This window comes from Hypanus sabinus, chromosome 4 (genome assembly GCF_030144855.1).
Source record: "Hypanus sabinus isolate sHypSab1 chromosome 4, sHypSab1.hap1, whole genome shotgun sequence".
Classification (NCBI taxonomy): Eukaryota; Metazoa; Chordata; class Chondrichthyes; order Myliobatiformes; family Dasyatidae; genus Hypanus; species Hypanus sabinus.
The window spans coordinates 148,459,491-148,472,773 of record NC_082709.1 but is presented as its reverse complement, the minus strand read 5'-3'; the positions used below and the strand labels follow the sequence as shown (position 1 = coordinate 148,472,773).

The window sequence follows — 13,283 nt, the reverse complement described above, 5'->3', positions numbered from 1 at the left end:
CATTCTTTTGTTCAAACTTCAGAGCAGTGTGGTTACAGGGGAAGTACTGTTCTCCCTGTGCACAAGTAAATACAGTGTGATTGAGGAACCTGTGCAAGTTGTCAGTGTCTAGTTCATCAGCAACAACAGATGATCTGCTATCCTACAGAATTGGAGTGGCACTTCTAAAGTTAAACTGGTTGTTATCTTCCAAAATGTGATTGATTCGGAAATGATTCCTACAGACTTAAAGGAAAGAAATGTAACCTAGATATTTAGGACTGGTCAGAGAGAGGAACCAGAACTATAGATGAGTAAGTCAGAAGTCTATAGTAAATACAACAGCCTGTTATTATGGCAGGGCTCTGTCAGCCAGAAGGAACTACAGTCTACAAATTAGCGGTTCCAATTAATCAAGGACTGGGAAAGCAGACAAACCAATTGTCTCTGTTTCCCCCCCCCCCCCCCCCATTTTGTGGATTCTCAATTGATTCTTGCTCTGGGATAACCCAATCAGAGCAACTGAATGTGGACACAAGGAGCTTCAGGTAACGACCTGCTAAACCGGAGACCATTCTCAGACAAGCAGCTATTCATTATGTAAAATGCCAGACCTACTAAAGAGGCAATCTGTAATCTCATTATAATCTATCTGGGTCACCTAGTTTCGCTGGTTTGGATCAGTCATCATGCATCAAACTGGGGGTGGGGCAGAACCATGAAACAATGTTGGCTGTAGCCCTGGACTAGAACCACTGAGAAGGCGACCCAGGTAGGTGAGGTGACCTTAAGCCCGTGGGATGAAGATCCAGCAGTTCAACAGATGAGAAACACCCTAGGAGTCAGGAGCTCCAAATACATAGCAGCTTTAACTCTCCAGCAACCAGAGACCAACCACTGTGGATAAGTAGCACCATATGGACACATGGAGATCGGGACTATGAGGAACACCTGGCCACTGTAGACTCATTTCCTGGGTAATATCTTCTGTCTTCATTGACTGTTATTGGAGAGTCAGGGATTCTAGTGGTCGTGCACACAAGTGGTTAGTTTGTGAACCCGTGTGCTTTTTAGTTGTGACAATAAAAGTTACTTGTTGGTAAATCCAGATTTCCTGTGCCTCACTCATTATTATTACAAGGAGTGATTTGTGGAACAGAATATTGGCGTCCCTGTTGGGAACTCAAGGATAAATCTCTTTGTTCAGTGGGAGACTGAACTTGAGTTGGTCCACATGGTGAGGTACAGAGAGATCTGGAACTGGGTAGTTAGCAGGTACTAACCCAGGATGAGGAATTCAGGAAATTCTGCAAATCCAAAGGATTTGGAATGTTTTGATTGGAAGAGATAACTCCAGAAATACGTGCTGGGGAACTGGCCGCAATATGAGGAGTTTGTTGGTCACCCTGGCTGTGAATAGAAAACTGCTGGAGATCCCCCTTGTCAAATTGTCCAAGGGAAGCAGTCAGGTAGTAAGTTTAAACAATTACAAACACCAGTGGCAGTTTGCTGCAATACATACAAAATGCTGGAGGAACTCAGCAGACCAAAGAGTCAACATTCTGGGCAAAGACCCTTCATCAGGGCTGGAGAAAAAAGACGAGGAGCCTGTGTAAGAAGGTGGGGGGAGAGGTGAAGTAAAGAGCTGGGAAATTGATTGGTGAAAGAGTTACAGGGCTGGAGAAGGGGGAACCTGATAAGAGAGGATGGAAGGCCATAGAAGAAAGGGAAGGTGGAGGAGCACCAGAGGGAGGAGAAAAGGTGAGAGAGGGACTGAGAAATGGTGAAGAGGGTGCATTACTGGAAGTTTGAGAAAACTATGTTCATGCCATCAGGTTGGAGGCTAGCCAGATGGAATATAAGGTGTTGTTCCTCCAACCCAAGTGTGGCCTCATTGTGGCAGTAGAAGTGGCCACGGATTGACATGTTGGAATGGGAATGGGAAGTGGAATTAAAATGGGCCGACACTAGGATAGCCTGCTTTTTCTGGCAGATGCGGTCTCTCAATCTACATCGGGTCTTACTGATATACAGGAGGCCACACTATGAGCACCAGATACAGTAGATGACCCTAATAAACTCATAGGTGAAGCGTCGCCTCAACTGGAAAGACTATTTGGGGCCCTGATTGTAGTGAGCGAAGAGGTGTAGGGGCAGGTGAGGCACTTATTCCACTTGCAAAGATAAGTGCCAGGAGGGATGAATGGACAAAGGAGCCGTGTAGGAAGCGATCCCTGCAGAAAGCAAAAAATGGGGAGGGGGGAAGGGAGGAAAGGATGTGCTTGGTGGTGGGATTCCTTTGGTGATAAGTTCTGGAGAATTATGTGCTGGATGCAGAGGCTACTGTTGTGGTAGGTGAGGACAAGAGGAACCCTATCCCTGGTGAGGTGGTGAGAGGATGGGGCAAGGGCAGACATGCACGAAATGAAAGCGATGCAGTTGATGGCAGTGTTGATGGTGGAGGAAGGGAATCCCTTTTCTTTGAAGAAGGAATACATCTTCTCCAACCTTATGGCATGAACATCGATTTCTCAAACTTCTGGTGTTGCCCCAGCCCCTCTTCCACTGTTGCCCGTTCCTGTCTCCCTCTCTCACCTTATCTGTTCATCTCCTCCCTCTGGTGCTCCTCCCCCTTTTCTCGCTTCCATGGCCTTCTGTCCTCTCCTATCAGATTCCCCCTAGTCCAGCACTTTATCTCTTTCACCAGTCAATGTCCTATCTGTTCATTTCACCCCTCCCTCCCCTTCCCACTTTCACCATCACCTTATGTTTCTTCCTCCCCTCCCCCACCTTCTAACTCTGACTCCTCATCTTTTTTCCTCTAGTCTTGATGAAAAGTCTCAGCTCTGAATGTCAACTGTACTCTTTCCCAAAGATGCCGCCTGGCCTGCTGAGTTCCACCAACATATTTTGTGAATTGCTTGGATTTCCAGCATCTGTAGACTCCCTCTTGTTTGATTGTAGCAGTTGGCTGTCTAATTGAAGATTTGATAGGATTAGGACAGAATGGTAAGGCAAAATGGCACAGATTAGAAACGGAAAACGAATTTCCGCATAAAGCAGAAGCCAGGACTAAGCGAGATAGGTTACAACAGGAATTTGTAGAATTTCGGCAAAAAGCAGAAGCCAAGGGAGAGAGGTTAGAAAGAGAACACAAAAGGCTCCAGAAAGAGGTAGAAACGTTTAGAGAAATGGTTACTGACTTACAGGGTCAGAGAGATATGGACTTGATTCATATAAACCAATTTCAGTTGAAGTGTGAGAAATTACTTAAAGAAAATGTTAAGCAAGGGGAAGCAGCTGAAGGATGAAGTAGAGGGATTAAGGAAACAGTGTGGTGCTTTAAAGACGGCTATGAATGTGATTCGGAAATCAGCACAGGAAAGGAAGAGTAACACTGGTGATCATGCCCTGTTTAAAAGCAGATGCAAAAGCTGCAGGACCAATTTGCTGCACAGCGAGGAATAGTGCGTGCTTTTGATCTGAAGGAGGAGAGGAAGGTATTGATTGCCATGATAATTCAGATGAAGCTACTAGACATGGTTACGAGGAACTCCATTTCCCAAGAAACCCCCACCAACACACTTCCAACAGGAGCCGGTGCATGATTGCGCCCCTAGTTACTATCAGAGAGGGGGCGGGGGAGTCAGGCGAGGAGATCAAAATCGAATATAACAGACACCACACTGTACAGGGGTACCAGCACATGCAGGTAATTGTTTTATCTAACTGAAATGGTGCCTGAATGGTGCTCACCTATGACGAAACGATTATTTACTCACCTTCTTGGGAGACAACTAAGCAGGGATTGAGCTTAAGCCAGTCAAAATAGAAGGTAAAGAGGAATATTGGAATAAGTGGGAGCAGGTTATGCCTCAGGGGTAGCAACAGTCAACACCCTAGATATAGCAGAATTTTAAAAAAACAGATACAGCCTCTCCAGCAGAAAACACTGGATATTACTGGAAAACATTATCAAGATCAGGTACAAACTGATCAGATTGGTAGAGATGCATCCTTAGTAACTCTGGACACAGTTAAATTTCTGAAGCCCCTTCAAGATACAACAAATCTGATTATTGACTTCATGTCTAATGAAAGGCATAAAACTGAGATCTGTGGTACATATGCTAGTTGGTTGCTTACAATGATTGGCAGTGATTTATTACAACTCGATACAAATCAAGTACCAAATTTGGTATCAGATGAGCAGTTAAAAGAACGGGTTGGTGAATGGGTACTATTGAGTCATATTAGAAGCCTTACAATAACCAACAGAGTACTGGGTACCTATGATGAAGGTAAAGGAAGGTTTTATGTCGGAGCAGTATTCCACATTCCCTGACGTGAAAATAATTTAACCTACCCTTTGAAAGGGTACCAACAGCATTGGTAAATATAACGAGAATACATGGATATCCTTAAGTAACCCACCAACACATGCTATTGTTATGAATGGTAATGGGAAAAGGATAGATTTATTAAGATGCCATTAAGGGGAGACCATTGGTCTTGTCCGGAAGAAATGACAAAGCAGAAGCTTACAAATTGTGGTTTCAGTACTTAATGAAAATTGTTCATTGTCTATTTTGTTTGTGAATAATCAGTCTATCTTACAATATGTATTATTGGGACAGGCATATAGTAACAGCAGCCGCAAGTTATACCAAGGGGTGGAATCATACCCTTTGGAAAGTCACAATGTCGCCATAGGAAATGTGACATTAGATCTGGCCTTTGGGGGACCAACTTTGCCTCAGCCAGCAGGAGTCACAGTAATGACAGAGAATTTCAAGATCCAACACACTGATACAGATGAATATCTGTGAGACAATATTGTCACAGAGTTGCCACCAATTCTTCACTTAACCGCAGACTGGACACGTGTTGTGGAGGAGGCAAGGGAGATAATCCATCAATGGACTAACCACACTAAAGAAATTAAAACACCAGCTGGCAAGGCAAGTAAAATATTGAGTAACCCAGGCTAGTGGAGTAAGGGAACAAATGTTTAAGTACATCCGTGGGCGAGAGTAGTATCACATGCTGCTGTAATAATAATTTTATATACCCTGATAATTGTAATGTTTAATGTACATCAACTGAAAAGGTGGAAACCTGAAACAATGAAAAAATAGAGGATAATGTTTTTATGGAACAGCAGAGATGATTGTCAGTATAAAGTACATGAATTCGGTTAGTAAATGTTAGTTTTATTTATAGAATGTAGGGGTTAAGTGGCAGTACTACAGGCAGTCAACTGAATGAGAGGAGGATAATGATCCTAAGATCCTAATGATCTTTGGATCAAGAGGAGGAGATGTTGGCCAGAAGGAACTGCAGTCTACAAATTGGTGGATTTGATGAACCATGGACAAGGGAAGCAAACAAAGTAATTGTCTCTGTTTCCCTCCATTTTGTGGATTCTGAATTATCCTTGCTCTGGGATAACCCAAACAGAGCAACTGAATGTGGACACAAGGAGAATCGGGTAAACCAGAGACCATTCTCAGACGAGTAGCTATATATTATGTAAAATGTCAGACCTACCAAAGAAGCCATCTGTAATCTTGTTAGACTCTGTCTGGGTTGCCTTGTTTAACTTGTTTAGACCAGTCAGAGTTGAAACACACAAGGCTGGGGGGTGGGGGGGGGGGTAGGGCATGGGCAGAATCATGAAACAATGTTGGTTGTAGCCCTGGACTAGAAGCAGTATGAAGGTGATCCAGGTAGGTGAGGTGACCTTGAGCCAATGGGTAGGAGATCCACCAGTTCAGCTGACGAGGAACACTCTAAGTGTCAGGAGCTCTGAATGCGAAGGGCCAATAACTCTCCAGAAACCAAAGACCAGCCATTCCAGATAAGGAGGACCGCATGGACATGTGAAGATCAGGACCATGAGGAATGCCTGGCCAACATAGACTCCTTTCCTGGGTAATACCTTTTCTCTCCATTGACTGTTATTGGAGGGTCAGGGATTCCAGTGGGGTGCACACGTGTAGTTAGTATGTGAAACCAGGTGCATTTTATTTGTGACAATAAAAATTACTTGGTCTGTGCCTCACTTATAATTACAAGAGGTGATTCTTGTAACAACTCTTTGAAGGTAAAAGTACGATTAGGCAGAGTTAATGTAAATAATGAAAAGGTAAATAATTTTTGATAAATCAGTTAAGAAATAATCTGAGGTTGCATTTGATGAAATAGCTTGGACTTTCAGAAAGCCTTCCAAAGGATATCACTCAAGAGATTATTTAACAAAATTAAAGCACATTGGATTAATATTAATGAACTAGCACAGTCTGAAGATTGGACGGTATAACTGAAGTCCCAGTTGTTCAAAATCTATATTTGACTTCAGCGAGACTTTTTAGTGTAATGCATGCAGATTTACTGACAAAATCCAATGTGGATCAAGAGGATCTTGACAGGCTATGTGAATGGGTGACTAGAAAACAGAATTAGAATCAGGTTTATTATCACCAACGTGTGTTGTGAAATTTGTTAACTTAGCAGCAGCAGTTCAATACAATAAATAATATAGAAGAAAAATAAATAAAAGTATATGTATATTGAATAGATTAAAAATCGTGCAAAAACCAAAATAGTATATTAAAAGAGTGAGGGAGTGTTCACGAGTTCAATGTCCATTTAGGAATTGGATGGTAGAGAGGAAGAAGCTGTTCCTGAATTGCAGAGTTTGTGCCTTCAGGCTTCTGTTTTTTCCTAATCTGATGGTAACAGTGAGAAAAGGGCATGCCGTGGGTGGTGGGGGTCCTTAATAATGGACCTGCCTTTCTGAAACACTGCTCCTTGAAGATGTCCCAGGTACTTTGTAAGCTCGTACTAAATTTGTAGCCGACTAAATTTATGACTCTCTGCAGCTTCTGTTAGTTCTTTGCAGTAGCGCCCCCTCCCCCCCCATAGCAGACAGTGATGCAGCCTGTCAGAGTGCTCTCCATGGTACATCTATAGAGGTTTTTGGGTGTTTTTGTTGACATAGCAAATCTCTTCAAACTCCTAATGAAGTACAGTCACTGTCTTGGCTTCTTTATCACTGCATCAATATTTTGGGTTGAGGTTAGGTCCTCAGAGATCTTGACACCCAGGAACTTGAAGCTGCTCTCTCTCTCCACTTCTGATCCCTCTATGAGGATTGGTATGTTTTCCTTCGTCTTACCCTTCCTGAAGTCCACAATCAGCTCTTTCGTCTTACTGACATGAAGTGCAAGGTCGTTGCAGCAACAGTACCCCAATAGTTGGTATTTCTCATTCCTGTACGCCCTCTTGTCTCCAGCTGAGATTCTACCAACAATGGTTGCATTGTCAGCAAGTTTATAGGTGGTATTTCAGCTATGCCTAGCCACACAGTCATGGGTATAGAGAGAGTAGAGCAGTAGGCCAAGCACAGACCCCTGAGGTGCACCAATGTTGATTGTCAGTGAGGAGAAGATGCTATTGCCAATCCGCACAGATTGTGGTCTTCCGGTTAGGAAGTTGAGGATCCAGTTGCAGAGTGAGGTACAGAGGCCCAGGTCCTGTAACTTATCAATCAGGATTGTGGGAATAATGGTGTTAAATGCTGAGCTATAGTCGACAGAGCATCCTGACAGAGGTGTTTGTATTGTCCAGCATGTCTAAGGCCACGTGAAGAGCCATTGAGATTATGCCTACCATTGATCTATTGTGGCGATAGGCAAATTGCAGTGGGTCCAGGTCCTTACTGAGGCAGGAGTTCATTCTAGTCATTGCTGTAGATGTGAGTGCCTTGTAGATGGAATACAGTGCAGGAAAAAGTGAAGGCATTTGCTTTGGTAAAACAAATGAAGGAAATTAGTACTTTTAAAATCAATTTAGACAGCCCTCAGGTTTGATTATTATTTCATTTCACTGTGTTTATGAGAAATAAAAGTTATCAGTACCAAAATTTAATATGGCGTAGCCATAATTTATGAGACACCACAGGGTCTTGACAGGGTAGGATCTTTTCTATTTAGTAGGATTTCACTATAACACATTTAGTTAAAGAAGTACAAATATATTTCATTGCTGAAAGGATAACCGTAGTATGGTTTGGTTCCTTAATGAAAACCTTTGTCAGAGACAATATACTGTATATTTTTATGCAATAAGATTGACAGAAGTAACTGTAGATGCCATTTGCTAAACAAATATTGTTACCACTATGTTTTAGTTGAATTGCCAGATGCACTGGAAGGAAAAAACATTAATATTATTGGAAAAAGAATGACCAGCGAAGTCATAGGGGCCATTAGAGAAAACAGGGGCAATCTGCACATGAGGACAGAAGATATAGGTGAGATCCTGAATGAATATTTTTTTTAACTGTATTCACAAAGGAAATAGTTGGAGAATTCAGTGAAGGGATAGGTGAGAACATAGTGCAGATCTCCATAGATAGACAAGATGTTCTTAATGCCTTTGTAGACTTAAAGATGGATAACCTTGAAAACATTTTGAAGGACACCTTCAAAAGGCGATGACTCAAAAAAGTGGCATCCATCTTTAAGGACCCCCATCACCCTGGACATATAACCTCTTGTCATTGCTACCATGAAAGAGAAGGTACAAGAGCCTGAAGATGCATACTCAACATTTCAGGAACAGCTCCTTCCCCTCCACCATTAGACTTCTGAATGGACAATGAACCTATGAATACTACCTCAGTATTTTTCCTCTTTTTCGGCACTACTTATTTAATTTAATTATATATATACTTATTGTAATTTATAGCTTTCATTATTATGTATTGTAAAGTACTGCTGCTGCAAAACAACAAACTTCACGACTTATGGGAATGATATTAAACCTGATTCTGATTGTGATAAATCCCTAGAACTACCTTGTATCTCTTCCTCTGATCACCTAGCGTTCTGCTGATAGAGCTCAGAGTGGAACACCTCTTTCACAAACTGAGTCTACAAATGCTATTGCGTAGTCATCAGAACTAATTGAGGTACTTTAATCACAGTTATAAGGATGTCGATATTTGTTTGCTTACCCTACCACTAGAGGATTTTACACAGGCACCATTACTAATATCCCCGTGCTCCTCCCCCCAGTGTTTTAATGTACCCGCTCTATGTGGTCCACGTCAGAGAAGGATTGAGGAGGGCAACAGTCACTACTGCCTGATAAACCATGAACCTTGTTTGGGGTTAAAGGTCCTGATCTTCAAACATTGTCTTCCTCAGATAGCCAGACGCTGTGTTGGCACACCGGAAGCAATGCATCATTATCAGCAAATTTCATTAATGCGTGCTTTTGTTGAGAGCTGTCTCTCAAGACAGAGTATGCATTTTGCACACTTTCCAGGATTTGTTGCAAATCTTTATTGTTGAAGGACAGAGCTGTCCAGTATGGCATCGAGATTTTTCAAATATTAAAGAGGTTTCTCTAGCTTAGTAAACAAGACTTGTATATCTAAGCAGAGAGTGCACACGGTGACTCAGAGTTGGAGCACTGGCAATCAAGGAACAATGTCTTTTTATTCCATGGATTTACTCCACTCCATTGGGAAGCTAGCTGGAGGCTAGGTTCAACAGCAATACCATGAGAACAACTCTGAAACACTGGGCCAATGACAGAACTTGCTGAACAGGAATCTGCACTAAGATTACATCTGCTATAATGCACTGCTTAAATTCACAGTTTGAAGTGCCATCAAGAAGCAGATGCGACATGGAGGTAAATAGGTGTAAATGTTCAACTGGAGAAGGAAATTCCACTAGGAAGCAGTCTTTATCATAAGAACACAAAGATGAAGACATCATACTGCAATATAAAGTCGCTGAGTATTATGAAATAAGCTGTACTACCCAAGAAAAATACACTAACGATATAGCAAGTACAACAATGTTTCACCAGAAAGGGACAAAGCACAAGAGACTACAAATGTTAGAATCTGGAGCAGAGACCTGCTGGTGGGTCGTCACCCAAAAATGTTGACCATCCCCCAGCCCCTCCAGTTGCTGCCTGATCTGCTGATTTCAATCAGATCAGGAGGGATGTTCTGTGAGATGCAATTTGGCAGACTGGACCTATATGCTCTTGAGTTTAAAATAATGGAGACAATCTTATCAAAAACCATATTCAGGGGTTGTCAGATGACATACAGGGATAATGTTTTCCTTGGGTATGTTGTCTACAACCAGGAGCCACTGTCACAAAAGACAGGCTCCGCCATTCAGGATTGAGATGAAAAAAAAACTCTTCACCAGGGTAGTGAATGATTTCAATCCTCGGAACTTGTGGAGACTCAGTCACAAATCTAGTCAGGACCAAAGGTCAATAGATTTTTGGACACTAAGAATCAATGGATTAGTGCAGAGAGGAGGCACTGAAGTAAGAGGTTAGCCATAATCTTATTGAATAGAGGAGCGGGGATGAGGAGCCAAATAACTATTTCTAATGTTCTTATTAATGATTTAAATTCATGAGATCTAATCCATAAATAATTACTGATAAATCTTTAACAGCATACCTTTATGTCATGGATGTAAACAACAAACATTTTCTAAAGCACTTCATTCAAAATGTTCTATTGCGGTGATTAGAGTAGCTGTTATTAATTGACCTACTGAGCACTGTAGGGAGAATTTCCTTTTTTTTGCCAGATTAAAGGAAGACTAAAAATTTATCCAAGTGTACACAACAACAGTAACATTGTGAATTTTGGAATAGATTGGCAAGCCAGAGAGAGCCACACTAATTTCTAAGGGCACCAGTGTGAATTTCAGAACAAGGTTTACAATTGTATTTCTAAAGACATTCTGAATAACCGCTGGCTCTTTTACCACGTTTCCCTGTCGGTGGTTGCGTCACACTTGCTAAATTGTTTCCACAATTTTCAAGTTTTATTTGCAATTGCAAATGTTTAATAACGCAGCGCTTGGGATGCACGGTGACGGTCACCTATTACATACTTTGTTCTGGGAAGCTCGTTTGAATGATGTGGGATAATTCAAACGCTGCTGCCAGTTTAACCCCGAAGGGAAGAGTGCCAATGCAGCACATCATTAAAGACTGGCACTGCAGTGTTAAATGCAATTCTACTTTCTCAGAAGCGTGTGAAGGAACACAAGGTACTGCATTGCCAAACACCTCCAAATGTGACCAGGCCTATATTTATAACTCAACTATTTTTGCTGAAAACATTGTATAAAGTACAATGGTGCCTTGAAGTAGTTCATGCAGTGTAAGTACCGAAACATGAAAGACATTATGCAAATCCAAGCCCGTCTTTCTCTGAAATGTTAATAATTACCATAATAAAAGATTTTACTGTTTTTTTTGCAGCCGCTCTCTGATTTAGGATCGTTAATTGATCGGTTCCAAAAAGGTGCGGCTTTCAGCGTCGTCATTTTCAGGCAGAGCTGAATGTTGGTGTGACATTTGGTCATATGGAAAACAGGAGCGCCCAATCTACACGGCAAATAAGTTACAATTGCAGAACTCACTACTCACCAAATCGGAGAATCAAATAAAACAGAAGGAAAGCTTCAATCTTCACAAATGTCAGTCGCGGCTGCTCCATCGCACTCGGAACTCAGGCGGCTGTCTGACCTGCACTCAGCTGAAAAGGAAGTTTCAGAAGCAACTGGCAGACTCTGTTAACCACGAGTATGAGCGGTAGTTCCATGTAAACCTTCTAAAACCACCGAGGACCAGCAGTACTAACATCTGTAGAAGTTCACCGAGGAACTAAATTCATTAGTTCCTCCAAATATGTTGTATCCGAGAAATCAGGTACTAAATAAATAAGGGGAGCCGCCTTGGGGAATGAATTGTGCGGTCACATTTGCTCTCATTAAAACTTAAGCACTTCCGAAGGGCGGGGGGGTGGGGGGGGTGTCACTATCACGGCGGCTGTGGTTCAAATGGGCAGATGTCAAAAGAAGGGGGTTGACTGTCTGGTTTGATAGCTTTACGTCAGGGAGTGTAAATCACCCGCGGGGAGAGATTGAGTAACGTGTGGGTGGGAGGGTAATGATTATGTGAATGTGTGTGTAAGAGGCGGAGAGTGCACAATCGGTGTACGTGAGATGGAGGGAGTGTAGAGTTTGCTGGAGAAGAGGAAGTGAACAGTGTGTAGAGGTGTCTGTGAATCGGAGGGGCGGAGTGAACATTCCGTTTGTGTCTGGGAGGGAACAGGCTATGGCATTGATGAACAGCCTTTTGAGGTGATGGAAGCATAAATACAGACATCCCCCCGCCGCCCATGGGCAGGGCTGTGCAAAAGTCTTGGGCACATATAGCCTGGGAGGCATCAGATTTTTGCAGGGTAGTCCATTTGTCACATGGAACGGTGAGCAAGTTTGCAAACCTGGCGGGAGCAAAGGATGTTGGGAATGGCGGGGTGGAGTGCCGTGGGGAGGGTGTGGACAGGTAGCAGAGAAGACATGCCGGGGGTGGAAGATAGTGCGAGTGCAGGCAATGGCAACGAGTGCTTATTGAATGACAGAATGTCTCTCTGGTGCTCCTCCTCCTCCCCCCTCTACCTCTTTCCCTTTTCCCAAACAGGATTCCCCTCTCCCTTCCCCAGTCTACAATAGAGACCCAGCTCAGAATCAGTTTTATCATCACCATCATGTCATGATTTTTTTTGCAGTAGCAGTACAGTGCAATATGTAAAATTACTACAGCACTGTACAAAGATCTTCGGCACCCTAGCTATATGTGCCTAAGTCTTTCTCACAGTACTGTCAAAAATAATGTTCAATTGGAAAGTACCTGTATTAATGATCCTAAAGCAGAAAAGCAATAAATAATTTTTGAACATGGAAAAAGGTCACAGTCCTTGACAGGGACATGATCAGGTAAAGCAAAAATCCCAAAACTAAAAGCGAGATTTTGGAAGGGTCTTAAGAGGGTGGTTTGGGAAGGGAAAAGCTGAACTTGTGGATTGGAGCCCTTACCCGACAGGAAGGAAGAATGTATTTGGGAATGAAAAATGTGTAAAAAGCTACGAAGGAATACAAAACTCAGGAGGGGTTTGTTGAACTGAAGGACACAGTAGAGGACTGAATAGGCGATGTAGGTGGAAATGAAAGTCAAGGAACAAGAGAATGATGAGCCAGAGAGAACTCTGGATGCCTGGAATAATGCGGTGTTCATGTATGCAGGTCTCAGTATTGGAATGGGAGATTTCCAGAGATGCACTGAAGTTACAGGGGGTGGTGAATCAAATTTCTTAAATGTGAAATGGAAATGGAGGCAACAATTAGCTCTAAAATATTACTCAATCTTTATCTATTTTACATTCACACAATTATCAGGGACAG

The 13,283-nt window shown here is 42.4% G+C and overlaps 1 protein-coding gene across 1 annotated transcript in view; it reads right to left on the bottom strand.

Annotated features, from left to right (window-relative positions):
* The window catches only part of LOC132393305 (immunoglobulin superfamily member 3-like), a 57,773-nt gene extending 46,032 nt beyond the window's left edge, over positions 1-11,741 (bottom strand). The window contains exon 1 of the mRNA XM_059968355.1: positions 11,467-11,741. Coding sequence (XP_059824338.1) covers positions 11,467-11,536 — 70 coding nt within the window. The 5' untranslated portion in view covers positions 11,537-11,741. The remainder of the gene's footprint in view (positions 1-11,466) is intronic.
* Between the last annotated feature and the right edge of the window lie 1,542 nt (positions 11,742-13,283).